This window comes from Borostomias antarcticus (assembly GCF_949987555.1).
Source record: "Borostomias antarcticus genome assembly, chromosome: 34".
NCBI classification, from domain to species: domain Eukaryota; kingdom Metazoa; phylum Chordata; class Actinopteri; order Stomiiformes; family Stomiidae; genus Borostomias; species Borostomias antarcticus.
The window spans coordinates 4,607,819-4,628,598 of record NC_140267.1 but is presented as its reverse complement, the minus strand read 5'-3'; the positions used below and the strand labels follow the sequence as shown (position 1 = coordinate 4,628,598).

Here is a 20,780-nt window from a genome sequence, read left to right as displayed (position 1 = left end):
TAGTGGATATGTCATATCTTTACGTCTACGATGTGTTTCCCATGCAGACTTTAAATTCACACATATACCACAAGGACAGGAAGGTAAATAAATAACACCTCTAGTGGGAAATCATCCCTTTTATGGGGATATTTTCACCAGAATGAAGGTGTTTAAAGTGAGGACATTGGTGAGTGGGCACAGGAACTACATTTAGTCATCATCAGGTGTAGGAGACAGTTTACACTGTGGAGACACTGGGGTGGAGGAGTCAGTAGGGGGGGGGGGCAGTCAAGCCAGCCAACACACATAAACCAGGCTTGACCTGGCCTGGTTCCCCTCTATTGCAGAATAACAATATGTCCAGCCAGACCTGTCTCCGGCGCTGGCACAGTACATTGCACTTTCTCTCTCACTCTTGTTTTCCTTATATATTTCACTTCTATTTATGATTTCAATCATAAATATATCATTTTTCCTTATTAGTATCCCACTTCTTTCAATGTGCCCTTCTAAGGAATGTCATGTTTTTGTGATGTTTAGTGGGCGTGGCCTGTGGAGACTGTGGAGACGTCACCTCCCACCCCTTCCTATGGAGACAAAGATGGCGGCCGCTGTAGAGAGAGCAGATGAAGAAGTAGACCCAGGTTTCGGGACTATGGACACCGACTCTGTCTCCCCGAGGTTATCAACCCCCCCGCCCGATCAACCCCACCAGAACAACCCGTTGCTCGGACTCCCCATCGTGGCCATCGAGACCATCTTGAATTTCTTGTCTTACGACGAAATCAGCCTTCTACGTTTGGTGAGCGAACAAAAACAAACCCTGGGCAAAAACAAACCCTGGGCAAAAACAAACCCTGGGCAATGATGCTAACGCGTGCTAGCATTCAGCTAGCTAGGGTTAGCTATCTGAGGTCTGAACAGTTAAACAGAAAGCATCCTAAAATAAATAAGTGTCCAAGTTGACCCACTCTGCATGCAAACTAGTGGTTATTATTAATTTAACTTGCATAACCAGGCCGTTGGTGTGTCAACACCACGGCGGTAGCTAGCAGAAGCTAATAATAGCTTAGCTAGGCTAAGCTAGGCTAAGCTAGGCTAAGCTAGGCTAAGCTAGGCTAAGCTAGGCTAAGCTAGGCTAAGCTAGGCTAAGCTAGGCTAGGTCGTTCAGTCTCAAGCAGCTCCTTGCTGGAGGTTAATGGTTGCTATCCTGCTAGCGTTAGTTCAACTGTTGTTTAATACAGTTTAATATTAAAAAAATAAAACAAATAGTTTAATACATTGTTAAACAAATGTAACAAAAGCAAGGTTGCTAGACGGCTAGCTGTTTTGTAGAAGTGTATGCTAGCTGTGCTTTTGCACATTGCTGTCGTGCAATTTGATTCTTCCATGGTCTTCCGAGATCTTCCGGGATCTTCCGAGATCTTCCGAGATCTTCCGAGATCCTCCGAGATCTTCCGAGATCTTCCGAGATCTTCCGAATGCCAACCCCTTTGTAGCTAAGCTACTTCCATAGTTGAGTTGGTCTTCCTTTTAGACTAGTCTTTCCACTGCGTCTCTGTAACGCTCTGGTTTTATTAATGGTAATATTATGATAATAGACCATGCTCTATTAAAGGTACCCAACGAAACGTGAATCAAAACAATCAGTTCTTTGTTTATTTTCGAAATTCCTCGATTATATGGTTCCTTGTAGTCTAATAAACATGTTGAATCACTTGAATGTCTTTCCTACCTTGTAATTTCTTCGCAAAATGATACTTCGCTAATGTTTTGAAAACAACAAAGATGTGTGAAACATCACTATTATGTGCTCCGTGTATTGACGCAATGACGTAGTACGCGTTTTTCGGGGACCACCTTCTCAAATTTGCTCTAGAGCGCATACTAGTGGTCTAAAACTACATTGGGTACCTTTAATGCAGACTGTTTCTTTAAGTAAGTACGGGGCTAGGAATGCAAGGCTAGAACAAACTATGGATAGTTTAGAGGAAGACAATATTTGCAGCACACTTCCATTTCAGCTAGAGGGTTTTCACGGTCGGCCACATTGGAGAGTTTAAGTTTAAGATTAGGCTAGATCGATCAATAGACAGATGCATAGACCTATCTAACTAAACAGATCAGTAGACAGACCTATCTAACTAACTAGCTAGATCAATAGACAGATGGATAGACCTCTAGCTAGATAGGTCCACACTGTCTATTGATCTAACTAGCTAGATAGGTATCTGTCTATCCATCTATCTAACTAGATAGATAGATAGGTCAGTAGACAGATAGATAGACCTGTAACTAGCTAGCTAGATATATGGATATATCAATTGTCATACAGATAGACCTATAGATCAATAGACATACAGATATACCTATCTAACTAGCTATCTATCTACATTCAGTAGCCTAAAACCTCCAACATAGCCGACTGATGGTGGCTGTGAAAACCCTCTAGTCTGAGATTCCTTCAGAGATGAACCCAACCACACCTGCCTGTCCCTCTCTGTCCCCAGGTGTGCAAGCGCATGGACATGATCTGCCAGCGCATGCTGAACCAGGGCTTCCTCCGGGTGGAGCGCTACCACAGCCTGTGCCAGAGGCAGGTCAAGGCTCAGCTGCCCAGGTCAGTCATTTTTCCGAAGCAGATCAGGTCGGTCATGTTTTAGAGGCAGGTCAGGTTGTGTTTTAGAGGCAGGTCATGTTTTAGAGGCAGGGCGGGTCATGTTTTAGAGGCAGGTCAGGTCATGTTTTAGAGGCAGGTCGGTCATGTTTTAGAGGCGGGTCAGGTCATGTTTGAGAGGCAGGTCAGGTCATGTTTTAGAGGCAGGTCATGTTTTAGAGGCAGGTCATGTTTTAGAGGCAGGTCAGGTCATGTTTTAGAGGCAGGTCGGTCATGTTTTAGAGGCAGGTCGGTCATGTTTTAGAGGCAGGTCGGTCATGTTTTAGAGGCAGGTCAGGTCATGTTTTAGAGGCAGGTCATGTTTTAGAGGCAGGTCATGTTTTAGAGGCAGGTCAGGTCATGTTTTAGAGGCAGGTCAGGTCATGTTTTAGAGGCAGGTCAGGTCATGTTTTAGAGGCAGGTCATGTTTTTGAGGCAGGTCAGGTCATGTTTTAGAGGCAGGTCATGTTTTAGAGGCAGGTCTGTCATGTTTTAGAGGCAGGTCAGGTCATGTTTTAGAGGCAGGTCATGTTTTAGAGGCAGGTCAGGTCATGTTTTAGAGGCAGGTCAGGTCATGTTTTAGAGGCAGGTCAGGTCATGTTTTAGAGGCAGGTCATGTTTTAGAGGAAGGTCATGTCTTAGAGGCAGGTCAGGTCATGTTTTAGAGGCAGGTCAGGTCATGTTTTAGAGGCAGGTCATGTTTTAGAGGCAGGTCATGTTTTAGAGGCAGGTCATGTTTTAGAGGCAGGTCAGGTCATGTTTTAGAGGCAGGTCATGTTTTAGAGGCAGGTCAGGTCATGTTTTAGAGGCAGGTCGGTCATGTTTTAGAGGCAGATCGGTCATGTTTTAGAGGCAGGTCAGGTCATGTTTTAGAGGCAGGTCAGGTCATGTTTTAGAGGCAGGTCATGTTTTAGAGGCAGATCGGTCATGTTTTAGAGGCAGGTCAGGTCATGTTTTAGAGGCAGATCATGTTTTAGAGGCAGGTCATGTTTTAGAGGCAGGTCAGGTCATGTTTTAGAGGCAGGTCAGGTCATGTTTTAGAGGCAGGTCAGGTCATGTTTTTAGAGGCAGGGCAGGTCATGTTTTAGAGGCAGGTCAGGTCATGTTTTAGTGGCAGGTCATGTCATGTTTTAGAGGCAGGTCGGGTCATGTTTTAGAGGCAGGTCGGGTAATGTTTTAGAGGCAGGTCAGGTCATGTTTTAGAGGCAGGGCAGGTCATGTTTTAGAGGCAGGTCATGTTTTAGAGGCAGGTCAGGTCATGTTTTAGAGGCAGGTCGGGTCATGTTTTAGAGGCAGATCAGGTCATGTTTTAGAGGCAGAATTTGTTTCTTGCCATGTAGTTTTTCAATTTGCTTTGGACATTGTCCATATTCCTAGTACGCTATCTATGTTGAAAAACTAGATGGCAATAAACTAATTCTGATTATAAAGAAACACAGGGTACCGAGTATGACGTTTATATCTCACCTAACTCTGATTGCGCATTTGTTGGCAAGCCGTGGAGGCATACCAACACCAAATTTAAATAGGCTTCACAACAATGCTGTTCAACATAAGGCAAAGGTCCAACGTTAAAGATTAAAATAATAAATAATCACTCTATTATTGTAGGCCTAGGGTAGATGGTGTTACCGGTAACGCCGGTGTTGTCATGGGTTTATTAGTCGGTAGGAAAAAATCCACACAACATCTCTAGTGAATGAGAGGCCATTGTAAAGTGCTTTGGAGAAAAGTGCAGTCCATTTATCATTGGACAATGATAGTGGTTTGGACTGCAATGCAAGTTATGCCCTCACGGTCATGAAGGAATGTATGGAATCATAAGTGTGTTTGGGGAATGTGTGAGTGTTTAGCGGGACTGTTTCTGTCGGCAGGCGGGAGTCGGAGCGGAGGAACCACTCACTGGCGCGGCATGCCGATATCCTGGCTGCCGTGGAAACGCGCCTCTCCCTACTCAACATGACCTTCATGAAATACGTGGACTCCAATCTCTGCTGCTTCATCCCTGGCAAGGTGCTTACCTCATCCGTCAGCTTCATCCATGCTTATCTGGTCTCTTGCGCACACACGCAAACACACGCACGCACGCACACACACACACACACACACACACACACACACACACACACACACACACACACACACACACACACACACATTATTTTACATTTACAGTCTTACAGTCCCTAGATGGCACTCCTGCCCTTTGAACCTATGGCTAGTTACACATGCTAAAACAGGACATATCATTATCCAATCAATAGTAGTCAAATCAAAATGTTAAACTCTTTGATGTCAGAATACCAAAGGACACCAATTACCCCCTCGGTGAGCTTCTTGTCTTTGAAATCGAGAGTTTAACATGTTTTTGAAGGATTTTTCAAGGTGCCCACCCACATCTATTGTTCAGTTTCTAGTCACTTCAGTTTAGCACGTGAGGGTAACAGTCCATTATTAAACATAGGCTACGGGCGATGGCGAACATACTTCTCTGAAGCGTCCAGAATAAACCCTCACCTGTCATCAAATAGATCGACAGATACTTAAATAATCCCCATGGGGGAAAGGTGGGTAGATTTACTCTTTGGCGAGTAAATTATGGAGACCACGCGCCACTCTGGCGGGTAGAAAAAATGTAATTTCCAGCAGGCAAGCTGCTGGTCTGCTAGGTCTGCCGTGACGCTGCTGGGAGTGGCCATGTGCTCTCAGCTGTTTCCCCACCCCCATGCTGGGCGGCGGTGTAACATATCAACTGACTGCCAAATGCCAGCAAACTGGTTAGCCTACTGGCGTTTCCAGGTAAATATTAAGATTGTATTTGACTGCCTGCAGTGTATGGTCAGCCAGCCAGTCACGAATGACTTGTGCATTCACAGGTGCAACGTTCCGGAAGTATTCGGAAACGTAGCGGCATCCTAGAATGGCAACACAAAAAAGTTTGCAATGCGTCAGATGAGTTTGTGGGGGTGCAGCTCTCTAGAAAATTAATAACAGTCTCCGACCCACGCGCTAGTAGGAAGTTCAACTTCTTGAGCTATAATTAAATGCAGTAGGCTACATCTTTTCTTTTTTTTGTGGTAAACTGACAAACCGTGGGGATACGTTGCTTTTTCACCGTGATAAGAAAAAGTCCATACGGTCACACTCACGGCCATACCGCGGTACCCTGCGGTGGAATAGTTTAATGTACACCTGACTCCGCCAGGGCTGCGCTTTGTCACCAATCCTGTTTGTGATTTTCATGGACAGGATATTGAGGCGTAGCCGTGGGGAGGTGGGGTCTGCAGTTCGGCGAGCTGGGGAGCACGTCGCTGCTATTTGCAGATGATGTGGTCCTGTGGGCTGCATTTTAGAACACACACAAGGACCGCGTTCTAGAACACACTCAAGGGCCGCATTCTAGAACACACAAGGACCGCATTCTAGAACACACACAAGGGCCGCGTTCTAGAACACACACAAGGGCCGCATTCTAGAACACACACAAGGGCCGCGTTCTAGAACACACACAAGGGCCGCGTTCTAGAACACACACAAGGGCCGCGTTCTAGAACACACACAAGGGCCGCGTTCTAGAACACACACAAGGGCCGCGTTCTAGAACACACACAAGGGCCGTGTTCTAGAACACACACAAGGACCACATTCTAGAACACACACAAGGGTCGTATTCTAGAACACACACAAGTACCGCATTCTCCAGATCACTAGCCCACCCATACCACTTCACCCCTTAAGATTCTTGAGTCTCGACATGTGATTAACCTCTGTGACGTGTGACGCGTGTGTGTTCCCCCTCAGGTGATCGACGAGATCTACCGCGTGTTGCGCTATGTCAACTCCACACGCGCTCCCCAGCGGGCTCACGAGGTGCTGCAGGAGCTTCGGGACATCTCCTCCATGGCCATGGAGTACTTCGACGAGAAGATCGTGCCCATCCTGAAGAAGCGTCTCCCGGGTGCCGACCTCTCCGGCCGCCTCATCGGATCTGCCCCAGGTACGCGCTCCAGCACGGATGGGACTTTTCTACATTAATCCACAATTCCAGATTTTTCCGACCTGAACATGTGACCCATCATGCAGGTCCAGGGGGGTGTATGAATTGCCCAAGTAAAATGGAGAGGGTTTGAGGATATCAAGTTTGCGAAGATTTGATGTCCCAATTCCACACTCCTGCTCCCCCAGTCACACATGGTGCTTCAGCCGTAACTTGTCAGTTGAGCGGTAATATGTCAGTTGACAAGAAGCTCACTGTTGGGATTGGATAATTCAGGTAGATGATCTAGACTGACTTCTTAGACGGCCATGTTCTATGAACCACTGATCCAGACTGACGGCCATGTTCTATGGACCAAGTAGTAGTACTACACACCAGCACCTACTATAATGTTTCCCCCTCACAAAGTTTCCCAGTTAAACATGGTGCCTAAAATAAAACAGAATTCTCCCCCTGTCTTTGCTCCTGCGTGTTCTCTCCAGTAGCCGGTCCCTCCAGCTCCCTGACCACCATGTCCCTGCTGGCCAAGAACACGCCGTCGCGCTCCGAGATGACAAAGGTGCAGCAGCAGGTGAAGGTGAACGGCGCCTCCATGGCGGCGCTGCGGCGCGAGATGCAGGAGGTGCGTGTGAAGCAGTTGGAGCAGCAGAAGCAGCTGCAGGACCAGGAGCAGAAGCTGCAGGAGCAGACGCAGGTCATCGGCGAGCAGAACGCCCGGCTTGCCGAGCTGGAGCACAAGCTCCGGGACCTGATGGACAGCGCCGTGGGCGGAGCCAACCCTGGCGCCAGGCCGGCCGTGGCCTCCACGTCCGCCGCCGCCGCCGTGACGTCGGCCGCCGGCGTTGCCGCGGCAACCGGCGGTTTGCCCCGAGGCGCAGAGCGCGATGGCAGCCCGCCCCTTAAACGTACCAGGAAGAGCTCAGACCTGCCGAGGCAATCCAAACGCCTGCGCTGCAAGAAATGAGACACTAGTTCACTTTTTTTTTGTTTTGTTTTTCAGGTCTGATTAGTTGCACCCTCTGCTCGTAGTCTGTCCTGTGTCAGGAATATCTCAGTGTTGGAACCCCCCCCCCCCCATGTGTTCTCCACCTCTAACATGTAGAGGAACCACACAGAACAGGCATGTCTTCACCTCTAACACCCAGAGGAACCACACAGAACAGGCATGTCTTCACCTCTAACACGCAGAGGAACCACACAGAACAGACGTCTTCACCTCTAACACCCAGAGGAACCACACAGAACAGGCATGTCTTCACCTCTAACACGCAGAGGAACCACACAGAACAGACGTCTTCACCTCTAACACACAGAGGAACCACACAGAACAGACATGTCTTCACCTCTAACGCAGAGGAACCACACAGAACAGACATGTCTTCACCTCTCACACAGAGGAACCACACAGAACAGGCATGTCTTCGCCTCTAACACGCAGAGGAACCACACAGAACAGACATGTCTTCACCTCTAACACGTAGAGGAACCACACAGAGCAGGCATGTCTTCGGGGTAATATTGCCATGGTAATTATTTGGGGCAACTGTGCTGTTCTGTAGTTTAACCACTGACTCTTAAGCCACTCTGAAATTTGCAAATTAGGTGACACAGTTCGAGAGAGATGACGGTAAAAATGATTTATCTATGTATGGAAAGAACACGTTTGATTATGCTACTCAAGGAAAACGGCACTCCAAACCAAATTTTCCCCTCTGGTGTTCAACTATATCTACTTGTCATAATGTTTATTGTTCTGTTATTAAGACTGCTATAAAGGTAGGATGGCCTTTCGGCTATGTATTGCTCCATGGAAAGAAATGTTATGCTGTGTTTCTTCAATTTCTTGATGAGGCTAATTGGTTGGATCAAAAAGTATCGAATCTACACTAGGGGGCATTGATTCCGTTTATCCTCCTTAGCTACACTCTTCAATTTATCCTTCTTGCTCTCGAAATTTGGCGCAATATAACATAAACCTTTTGGGATTTTTTACACAATTATTTTTCCTGTAGAAAACCTCCTGCTTCATGTTTCTCATCCATTATGGCTGACTACTATGGTTGAATGGTGAGGCCTTTGACCCTTAACCCCAATCAGACCTGGCAACATCATAAAAAGGAGGAAGGTTCCTTTAGGACACACTTTCGTTTAAAAAAAATAAAAAATCTTTTTTTCTTTTTTTTGTCTTTTCTTTTCTTTTTTCTTTTTCTTTTTTGAAAGCCCCATGTGTGTTAGGTCTTTGGCATCGTCTCTTCAGCTAAGGCTTACTGATCATGTCAACAGAGAGAAATTCCCTGAGAAACTGATTTGTGAGTCTCATCCGTAGATGTCTCATGTAGATCCCACTACACAGGACAGGACGGTGGCTGTCCACAGTCATGACTAAAACCTGTCCACAGTCATGACTAACAAACCAACAGCATCCCTGCAAGTCTGTTGGGTCATTTTGCTTTTTTTGGAATGCATTTTGTTAAAGTGCAAATGGCTGAAATTATGCTGACATCACAAGGGAATGATACTTCATTTTGTATTAAAAGAAACCAGATGTATTAGCATTTGTCAGAAGGTACCATCCTCTGTACCTCTGTCTGAAGGCGTCGTACCGTCAATCTGAGCTTTTATTTCATGGGGCTAGAAATGGATCGACCCATCTATATCAAAAGAACGGATACTTGGCTTGACTCTTTTAGATGTCGATGGTAAAAGTTTCAAATTGAATACCTGGAGGCAGTAAACATCTACCTTTTTACCGAACGTTGCTTTGTTAAAGAAACTTGTTATGCATAACACATTATATATCTAGGCTCATGTTTGCTAAAACGGCTGTGCTACTACAATAAGAGGGGTAACCAATGAATGATGCCCTCCTGAATTTAAATTGGAGGAAGAGGTAGAAGTTCTGTTAAGAGAGTCGAGGCACACAGCAGCTGACCACCTACCGGCCATGGCTGTGTGATTCCTTCTGCAGAAGAGCCCCTTTCGTCACACAGCTCTGCACATACCTTCTCTTGCCTTGTGAGGTTGGCATGTGAGCCCATATTGCGGCTTAAAAAAAAATATTTTTCTTAAGAACAACCTCAACCACTCATGGCATGAAACCTTTGCGAGGCATCCTGGGAAATGCAGTTCACTGTTGAATGGACGGAGGTCCGGGCAGGAAACAAGAATGTTATCTATAGTGGCTTAAGTTGAGACTGCGTCTCAGTGTAGAAATTACTGTATTTTAAAGTTAATGTACTTCAAGTGTAGACTGTGGATTATTTAATGTACGTTTAAGAAAATCCTACGTTGTAAATTGGCCTATTTGGGGCTAACTGGTTTGTTGCACACATGACTTACAAATGTTCAAATCAAACCTATTAAAAGAAGTTCATATCCAGATATTGTTGAGTATGTTCGTATGATGTGTTGTCTGTGGATTTTATTAACTGTAAATTAACTTAAGTGCTAAGATTGTTAAATATGCAACACGTATGTAGAATATGAATATCAAAGGGAAGCTGTGAGACAGGCTGGCCATGTTCTCCACACGTAGAACATGTAGAACAGAGGGGTTCATTAGGGAGCTATTGAGTATCTCTCTCTCATGAGACAGTTAATCTTGCAGTAGGTTAGGTTACACCCTCAACACGCCTTGCCTACACTGGAACACGTCAAGGGATCGTTTGATGAAAGCCACACTAACTCCCAACCTTGGCGAGTCAGCTTGACTACAGATCAGTCTCATCCATACTGAAGTTGAGGGTCTCCTGAAAGGAAGTTATACTGTGATAGTAACCTACAGCTATGACTGATTTATAAGGGAGCTGCACAGTGCATGAGATTGGTTTTGTGTGATATCTTTTGAATCTAAGCCTTTTTCTGTGCACTACACCTTCATTTTTATTTCATTTCATCACCTGTGGACTAGGTCAATTAATCCACGGGCCACTGCTAATGCAAATCAATGTTTTATTTATTACATGTTGCACAAGAAGAGTAACTTTTAGCCACATCAGGCCAAGTAGCCAACTTCTGGATGTAGCCCCACCTTCCACGGAAGTGAAAGAGAAATAAACAATGAACTACGTTGTTATAGAGGCTTGTGTTATCTACTGTTATCTACTTGTGTTATCGCTATATTATTTAGTCATACGTTTCCTCAGCTTCCTCTTGGATGAAAACAGGAAATAGCTCGCAATTAATGGTGCGTTCGTTTGTGGTCGGAGCTGGCAAGTCGCAAGTCGCAAAATACCTTCCTCCGACCTATGTGCATTGAGCGAATGATATGATGATATGATGATGATATGATATGATTATGATATGATGATGATATGATGATGATATGATATGATGATGATATGATGATGATATGATATGATGATGATATGATGATGATATGATGATGATATGATATGATATGATGATGATATGATATGATATTGACGTCAGACGGCAACTGGGGGCTGGGAAACATCCGAATTTGCGACGAGGAAGTGCGAGTTCATGCGGTGTTTTATTTAATCATTCCTAGTAGCAAGTCGCAATTTCCCACCTCCCAGTTAGAAACGAATGCACCATAATAGTCTCTCCATTGGGGAAAGTTATTATTTTCGCCTGGGTCCAGACTGAATCCGCCCACTCCACCGAGTTCACTGATTTCTTCTGAAGATCTAGATGGAGTAGATTAATTAGTTGACAATTCTGTCAAGATCTCATTAATCACGATGCTTACAAAACCACGGCCTTATTTAGTAGACCTAAATCCACATGGAATTCAGATGACTATCCCATTAGTATTACCAACTGGGATTAGTGTCTATAGTAAATTAAATCCTCAGGGTCTAATTTGAAGGGACAACATTTGAGGACACAGTTCTTTGTGTCATGATAACAAATTAGATCCATGGATGTAGAACAAAGCAAATTGTCCTTTCATGGCAGGCTACTGTTTAAAACCGTCACTGGAAGAATAAAATAATGTATTATTGTAAAATCATGTTTTATCTTTGTACTATTTTATCTCTTTTACTCGTCGTCACTGTAAATGAGGGCAACCTCAGTGTCCTTTTGAGTTTAAATAAAGGTTATTGAATTGAATTGTATTATGTGATATTGTGATTATGTGATTATATAAAAAAAGCATGATTTAAAGTAGGCGGGGCGAGAAGAAAGCCCCGCCCCTTCATCACGTGGTATTCTCTCCCTCAGGGGCTCGAGACAGAATCTGACTAGATGTCGGAGAGGCCGTTAGTTGAGGCTAAGCTAACACAGTCCGTTGGGTTTAGAGAGTGAATAAACCGTTTATTTATAACTTTATACAAACCCAGACACTTATATCTCATATAACTGAGGGGAGATGGGGAACCGAGTTGCCCGGGAGGACTATGAATGGGTTTATACCGACCAGCCTCACGCCGACCGGAGGAAGCAGATTCTGGGTCAGTCATATTTTACTAACGACCCTGTTTTCCGTTATAGCTGAGGTAAACTTTACAGCAATCATTATCTACCTAATACTATCAGATAGAGGGTTTAACCCATTATTATTGTTGAGAGGCTAGTTCATCTCACAAGCCTCTTAACTAACGTTAAACAACCGTTAACGTGGTAGTTAGGTAACGTTAACGTGCTGGTTAGGTAACGTTATATGGTTAGCTAGCTAGGCTAAAGGTAGCTCGTTTTGTAACAGCGAACGTGGTGGAGATAACGTTACTTCCACCTGAACTGAAGTTGTCTCACAGCTGTCTCCTAGCTTTCTATCCTAGATATTTATTAACTAGTAGACAACCAGGTACTGGTAATCATTATCTCACTATTTTGTAATTATCTTGGTGACTGGAAAGTTAACTTTAACCTCCCTTGGGGACATCATTCCCAGTAACGTTATATGTGCCACTCCCTGGGTGACATAGTTAGACAACCAGCTAGAAGAAACACTTTACAGTTCAACAAGTAGTTGTCTTTCTCCTGGTAAGAGTGAGTCACTCTTAAAAAGTAGTGAGCTATGAACATGATGAATGATTTACTTTGTAAAATGAGTATTGAAGTTTATCTATCTATCCTATCTATCTATCTATCTATCTATCTATCTATCTATCTATCTATCTACCTGTCTACCTACCTACCTATCTATCTATCTATCTATCTATCTATCTATTTACCTATCTATCTATCTATCTATTACTTAGCGACAATTAAAAAGGCTACATTACAATATGCTTATGCTTTGTATTGGGCTCCACAAGCCATTACTGATAAACTTATAATTGATATATTGAATTGGAAATTAAACTTATTAGCCTATTAGGGCCTTGTTTTGTAATCGCTCAGATAGAGAAAGTCTCATCTTTATGCCCCTGGTGACCCAGTGCAGTGTTAAGCGGCGGATGCAATTCCTCTACTATTTATTTGAAGTTATAATAAGGAACTGTTATTAATAATCAGCATACATCTATAAGCACGTTCTTCCTCATACTGAGAAGTTAGGGGAACAGAGAAGTGAATGCTGCAAAGGGAAGGTGTTCCTGTTAGTCACATTACTTTGTGTGTGACATAAGAGGGGGCGGGGGTGGGGAAGTACGTACTCTAGTTTAGTGTGTACTCTAGTTTAGTGCGTACTCTAGTTTAGTACGTACTCTAGTTTAGTGGAGATATGAGGGCAGAGCTACAGCTGAACTCATGGGTGAAAATTAACTTTTTGGCTCACGGTGAGTCACCTGCCAAGGAGACTGTAGATGAAAAAATCTACCGGCCAAGTATATATATTTTTCAGATAGCCTTCCGAAATCTAGTCGCCAATTGGAAATTTGACCTGCATTTGGCCGGTGGCAGGTGTTAATTTTCAGCCCTGGCTAGAACTACATCAAGGTATTGTTTGGTTTTTTAGGTAAAGGGCCCATGAGAAATATCAGTAGATGGTCTTCTTCATGCATTGTCTTGTCACATGATTGTGATTGAGTGGGCTTTCTTTGTGCTTCTGTTCCCCTAAAGCCCTTTTCCCTGTGTTAACATAACAAGACACTTAAGTTAACTGGTCAATGCAAATGATCATCCTATTGTGCCGAGACCAGACCCTGCCAATGCCATAAAGAACTCATTGAAAGCAGAGACTTAGCCTGGCTGAATAATGCATGCAGACTTCCCCCTGCTGGGGTGAGTACAGCAGTATCAAGAAACACAGAGACGCTGCTAGGTGACTCGTATAGCTCGCTAAGGGGACTGTTTGAAATTTATGGGAGGGGGTCACTGGAGGAATACAGGGGAGGGTCATGTTTTTCTAATTTTAGTCCAAGGGAGGGTTACTGTTTTTTAATTTGAGTCCAGGGGAGGGTCCTATAAATTTGAATCGATCAAAATAAAATAGTTTATTTAGCTTTTCGCTCCTTTTTTGTTTTCCAAGTGGCTGTTTTGCTGTTTCTTATTTCGAGTATCTTAAAATGAATATAATTGGTGGGGGAGGGTCAATCTTTTTTTTTTTCTCAATCACTCGGGGAGGGTCAAAGAAAAATATATTTCTGTCTGACGGAGGGTCAAGCATTTTTATTCTTGAGCAATCTAAAGTCCTCCAGTGACCCCCCTCCCATAAATTTGGAACGGCCTCTAAAGTAGGTTGTCCGACTTGGGCCGTACACGCTATGGTTTTCAGTCAACGTGTGATTTTAACACAGGCGTGTGTACGGTACGCCCATGCTGCTGACTGAGATCACAGGCCTCAAGCCCACCCACCAAACCAGCCCCATTGAAGCAATGCAGAACAATAAGTTGCAGGATGTGGAAGATCTTTGCTGGGACTTGTTTCCTGTAGATAAACATTATTAGCAATAGCTTTTTTTTGTGTTAAAGCACGTTTGAAATGTGCAGACAGCATCGAGTAGGTTTCTGTTTTATTAGTTAAAATAAACTGACAACAAACTGTTTGGCAACATTTTAGGGCTAACATACTTGAACACAGCTAGCTAGACTGTAGGCCGAGAGAAATCCAAGGATGTCCACCACGTTAAATTTGGTCGATTTTACTAACTGCTAGATCAACGAGAAGACAACATGCCTTAGACAATTCCGTTCAACAACTGTAGGCCTACATGATGACATGCATCCGGGGTTGGGGTCATGGGTTCACTGTGTGCTTGTTTGCTGAGTGATCTGAGGTAATTATGGTATATAGAGTCTAGACCAGGGTCCCAAGTCAACTTAACACGATCACCTGATAAGCAGCAGTCTGTCCTTCAGTTTGACCCTGTCAGTTGGTGACCTTCCACCACAGTTTTTCCTGTCAGCATATCAGCCTTATCTTCTACAGTAGCACTGGGCAAAGTGCACTGAAGTAAGATAGGAGTCCTGTCTGAAAAGCCAATAAAGTAGATTTGCTTTAGGAAGTAGGAACCCTACTTTGAAGTAGGAACTAGGGATGCATCGATTGATCGGTACGGGGCTGATACTTACATAAAACAAGTAAAATAAACAGGCCAGGTCCAGCCTGGCTTATGGCTGGCTTGGTTCTGTTCACACTTACAGATTTCTGTGCCAAATTGCCACTCTGACTACCCCCAACTAGTGCAGACTGCTGCTGACTAGGACGGACTCGGCAGGATTGTGAATCGGATATGAGTCAGCCTCTGGGACTTGCCAGTTGCCAAATGTTTGTTTTCCCTCAGTCCCTGATAGACGCCTGTGAGGCCTGAGGGTTTCCTGTGGTCTGAGGCTGGAAATGGAGAGACGTGACTTTGGAGGTTTTAGTTAAATGTGTCCCTTTCAGACTCAACCAACTAAACCCCTGTTTTTGTCCTTCAACAGCAAAGTACCCTGAGATCAAGACCCTGATGGGGCCCGACCCCAGGCTGAAGTGGATCGTCTGCCTCATGGTGACCATCCAGTTCTTGGCCTTCTACCTGGTGAAAGACTTGGACTGGAAGTGGGTTCTGTTCTGGACTTATGCGTTCGGCAGCTGCATCAACCACTCCATGACGCTGGCCATACACGAGATCTCCCACAACACGGCCTTTGGGAACAACCGGGCCATGTGGAACCGCTGCTTCGCCATATTCGCCAACCTTCCCATCGGCCTGCCGTACTCGGCCTCCTTCAAGCGCTACCACCTGGATCACCACCGCTACCTGGGGGGGGACGGCGTGGACGTGGACATCCCCACCGACTTCGAAGGCTGGTTCTTCTGCACGCGCCTCCGCAAGCTGGTCTGGATCATCCTCCAGCCGCTGTTCTACGCCATCCGGCCTCTCTGCATCAACCCCAAACCCATCACCAGGCTGGAGTTGGCCAACGCGGCCGTGCAGTTCTCCTTCAACGTTGTCCTCTACTGGCTGTGGGGGGCCAAGCCGCTGGTCTACATGCTGGCCGGCTCCCTGCTGGGGATGGGCCTGCACCCCATCTCCGGACACTTCATAGCGGAGCATTACATGTTCCTGAAGGGCCACGAGACCTACTCCTACTACGGCTCCCTCAACCTGCTCACCTTCAACGTGGGCTACCACAACGAGCACCACGACTTCCCCAGCATCCCGGGACGTCGGCTACCTCTGGTATGGGATACCTGGGGGGGGGACTACCTCTGGAATGAGATACCTGGGGGGGGGGGGACTACCTCTGGTATGGGTTACCTGGGGGGGGGGGACGACTACCTCTGGTATGGGTTACCTGCGGGGGGGGGGGGGGCTACCTCTGGTATGGGATACGAGGGGGGGGGACTACCTCTGGTATGGGATACTTGGGGGGGGACTACCTCTGAAATGGGATACGTGGGGGGGGGACTACCTCTGGAATGGGATACTTGGGGGGGGGGGGGGGGGACTACCTCTGGAATGGGATACTTGGGGGGGGGGACTACCTCTGGAATGGGATACTTGGGGGGGGGACTACCTCTGAAATGGGATACCTGGGGGGGGGGCTTCCTCTGGAATGGGATACTTGGGGGGGGGGGGGGGACTACCTCTGAAATGGGATACCTGGGGGGGGGCTTCCTCTGGAATGGGATACTTGGGGGGGGGGGGGGGGGACTACCTCTGAAATGGGATACCTGGGGGAGGGGGGGGGGGCTACCTCTGGAATGGGATACGTGGGGTGGGGTGGGGGAGTTGTCATGTAGCTAGCTACTGGCAGTGTCACCATGTTTCCCCCAATCCCTTTAGTGTCAGCTTCTGTTTGTACAACCTTGAAAGCCTTTTAAGAAAATGGCTAATAAAAATGTAAAGTGATAAAACGATGAGATCATAGTTTTTGAAATCATTGTGAGTCCCACAATGTCTAGCCTACGTTGAATATAGGCGTTATATTGGCATTTTAATCCATTTTACTCATGTTTTTGGCTACATTTTGCAATTTGGGAGTGCAGAGTGCATTCTGTGTTGATTTGTGTGTTGAAAAGCGTGACCCGGAGGTATGACAGGCGCCGCCGCCACAAATCAATCATTGGCTGAAAAGCTCTTTGAAAGACAGTGGTTAATCTTCAGTGTGTGGTCATAATATCATTTACAGTAAGGCTCTATATTTATTTAGAGTAGTGCCTAACTTGTAGACTAAACGTGATCATGTGTAACAGCTATTAGCCTGATTAGCCATGTTGGTCTGAGGGTTGGCTGACTGACTAGTAACAAACAACCATTTTCTCCCCCCCCCCCCCCAGGTGAAGAAAATAGCGCCCGAGTACTACGACGACCTCCCTCATTACACGTCCTGGGTCAGGGTTCTGTATGACTTCATCATGGACGACCAGCTCAGCCCCTACTCCCGCGTGAAGAGGAGGCTAAAGGGAGATGTCAAGCTGGAGTAAACCTCTCTGTCTCTACACCCACCAACCAGACACCAGGCCTAACCCACCAGGAGTAAACCTCTCTGTCTATACACCCACCAACCAGGAGTAAACCTCTCTGTCTATACCCACCAACCAGGAGTAAACCTCTCTGTCTATACCCACCAACCAGGAGTAAACCTCTCTGTCTATACCCACCAACCAGGAGTAAATCTCTCTGTCTCTACACCCACCAACCAGGAGTAAATCTCTCTGTCTATACCCACCAACCAGGAGTAAATCTCTCTGTCTCTACACCCACCAACCAGGAGTAAATCTCTCTGTCTATACCCACCAACCAGGAGTAAATCTCTCTGTCTATACCCACCAACCAGGAGTAAACCTCTCTGTCTATACCCACCAACCAGACACCAGCCCTAACCCACCATTCCCAAAACTTTAAGTCTTCTGCATACTAATACACATTTGCTGCAAAATGTGTGTGTGTGTGTGTTGAGTGAGTATGCAATGTGTGTACTCCAGTGTCTGCTTGTTTGTTCAATCCCCTCAGAGAACAACAAAGCAATGGCAGGCCTCTCGCCCTCTTGATGAGAATCTCCAAAGCGGCCGTGAGCCGCGTCTGCTTGCATTCCATCGTCCTTAGCACATGTCTCGGGCTATTTTGTTTTCCCTACAAATGCTTTGTAATGTGATACTTTGTACACCTGTTGCAATGATGACAATGGTGGGAAACATCTATTTTTCCCCAAGTCCCATTTTTATTGCACTATGCATTTATATATGAAATTAATAACTTCTTCATCGATCAGTCAATTTGCATCGGTCGCTGAATGTAAACTATTTGAGGAGCTGTTTTTAATAAGGTGGTTTGTTACACTGTGTGCTGTAGCATTGCATATGATTCTTAACTGTAGTGTTTTGTTCGTGGACTGTACGACACCCAACAGAGACCTGCAGCTGCTAGGAAGCATGGTCCCTCCTCCTGGGAGGGCTGTATTGGAATGATGGACAATGCACCTACAACCGTAAGCATATCAGCAGGGCCAGCGATCCTACAAGGCTTTTGATAGCTTTTTGACAATGTTATGAGAGTTAAACAGTAGCTTCTCACTAGGGCTGGGTATCGAGTCGAATTTCAAGAATCGATTCGATTCCGATTCACAAGGTTCAGAATCGATTATCACGATTCGATTCGATATCGATTCGGTTAGTGTTACTAAAACCGGTATTTTTTTTTGCTGTAACCTTAATTACATGACTGCCGAGTTATGCAACACATCAATACTAGTCCCAAAAATGAATGAATGAATGAATCATTGAATTAATTAATGAACTATTCATTCCTTCATTCATTAAATAAAAGATCGATTTTGGGATTCAGAATCGATTTTTTAAACCCAGCCCTACTTTTCACCTAAAGTTACAGTTAATAGCAAATAGAGCTATGTTCTAAATTCCATGTGAGGTTGGATGAGTCATGAATTATGAACAGTTCATGTGTCCTTGTAGATTCTAGTGCGCTGACTTTCCAGAAACAATTTCTGTCATATTCTCTTGTCATTTGTTTGAGCTGAAATTGTGCCATTTGTATTGTGCCTGCCAATGCCTCAACACAACATCACTGTTTCGCAAAGTCTGAAAGCAGAGCCCATAGCTGTTTATTTGCTCTATCGCTGATTGAATTGTTTCCTGTGATACAGTGGGGTGAGAGAATGGGATTAGAATCTAGCAAAGTGAGACGAGACCAAATGTTATTCTCCCATTCTGTGTGTCTGTTATGCTTAAGCTTTTATGTATCGACCAAATGTAGCCTTGAATGAATTACCCTCCTGAAAGACCATTCTGATCTCGCGAGCTCAAAGTCTGTTTCTCTCCTGGTCTACCATTTCCAGAGATTGCATTTGCAACCGGGCCAATCGGGCTGCATCCTAACCGCTGTTCTGACCAATGAGGACGCAGCCCTTGATTGGGTCCCGCAGTTGATGACGTGAATTACAGGCCGTTGGCAAAATAGTAGTAGAATCACCCGAAGCGATGAGCAGTAATGTTGACATTAGTAGAATAAACACAGCTGTGAGTGTAAAAGAACAAGAGTATGCACTAGCGGAGTTTCACAGTGGAAAATACTTTTTCCCAGTTTGTCTTTGAATTCGGCAAATGTTTTGTTATGCTGATTGAGGGAAGGAGTTTGTCAAGGGAAGTACTCCCGCCCATTGAAATCATTCTAGACAGGGAAGGCAAGACTGAAATGCAGAGAAACAAAATGTGAGCTCGCGAGATCAGGATGGTCCCACGAGGCTAGCCTTGGATGTGCAATGCGTTCAGATCTTATCAGATGATGGCAATTCAAGAGGCCTTAACTGTTACCAATACTCCAAAAATACAACTTAATTCCTGCTTTAGACAAACTGCAGCTTATAAAGGCTATTTAAGCACTATGTCATTAAGCATCTACAACCATATGTTGTGCTTAGGATTCATAAATGTGGCATAACTGACATGACACCAATGTCAAATGTGATGTCAGTTATGCCACATTTGATCATCCTTTATAAAGCGTGACAGTTCTAGATGCTTTGACTCATGTATGTAGTGCTTAGAGGTTCAGGAAGCCTTTAAGATGCACTTCATCTAACGTGGGACCCATTTAAAAAGATAAAACCATTTCTTCGCTTATAATGCTGAGGGCAATTGAAGTGAAACCAAGCATATAGATTTTAAATGACCTCAAAGTCTTTCCTTTGCTTAGCGTCCCACCTGATTCTGAGGTCTGATTATTTCCAACTGTGTCCCTAACATTTGCAAACCAGGAAGCGATGCCGTTAGCAGCCGAATATATGAGAGAAAAACAAACCGCTTCCTTTGGCAAGGTGCAGGAGCTAAAGAGATGACCCATGTCCTCTTATCTTTCACTGCCGTGTAATTTGTCACTTTAAAAGTCCCTGTTACTGAGAGGGAGAGACCCTTGCATCCAAGCTAGTAATGCTGACAGATGTAGAATGGAAAACTGACGCAGGACTCGGCGAAGGGGTAAGGGAGCTGTTTGTTGTTGCATCTACATCAGTATTAAACAAGCTCAACTCATGCTGGAGAGATTCCCTTTTTTTGTCCCCTCTTTTTGTAAATCATGTCGGGCTGAGGTGGGGAATAAAACGAGAGTAGTCAAACAGCTGATCTTTCACAGATGACCGTCTGCGCTATGGGAGTAAAGGTTCAAACCTCTTTGTGTAACTCCTGCACTTTGCTTTTACTGCACCAGTATGTTCATTAAATTAAATCTGAACTCTTCTCTGCTTCCTGGATTGGATCTTGATCTCTATATGGACGATCATATAGCAGGATAGTGAAATATGGATGATTATACAGCAGGGTAGTGAACTATGGATGATTATACAGCAGGA

General features: G+C 45.0%; 2 protein-coding genes across 3 annotated transcripts; both read left to right on the top strand.

Moving 5' to 3' along the window:
- Positions 1-583: 583 nt before the first annotated feature.
- Positions 584-9,941, top strand: fbxo28 (F-box protein 28; the record flags this gene model as incomplete). Its single annotated transcript, XM_084460858.1, has 5 exons — positions 584-784; positions 2,493-2,602; positions 4,513-4,651; positions 6,440-6,635; positions 7,121-9,941. 5 exons carry the CDS (start codon positions 584-586, stop codon positions 7,597-7,599), a joined length of 1,125 nt encoding a protein of 374 aa, XP_084316984.1. The 3' UTR covers positions 7,600-9,941.
- A 1,916-nt stretch (positions 9,942-11,857) lies between these two features.
- On the top strand, positions 11,858-20,672 carry LOC311327764 (sphingolipid delta(4)-desaturase DES1-like). 2 transcript variants are annotated; one of them, XR_014631146.1, is made up of 4 exons: positions 11,858-12,055; positions 15,411-16,153; positions 17,254-17,520; positions 17,620-20,672. XR_014631146.1 is itself a non-coding variant. In XM_084460860.1 (3 exons), the coding sequence occupies exons 1-3, from the start codon at positions 11,974-11,976 to the stop codon at positions 17,398-17,400; spliced, it is 972 nt and encodes a 323-aa protein (XP_084316986.1). In that variant the 5' UTR covers positions 11,858-11,973; the 3' UTR covers positions 17,401-20,672. The 2 variants fall into 2 exon arrangements, 1 of the variants encoding a protein (XP_084316986.1); XM_084460860.1 differs by having other exon boundaries at positions 17,254-20,672.
- Positions 20,673-20,780: the final 108 nt, after the last annotated feature.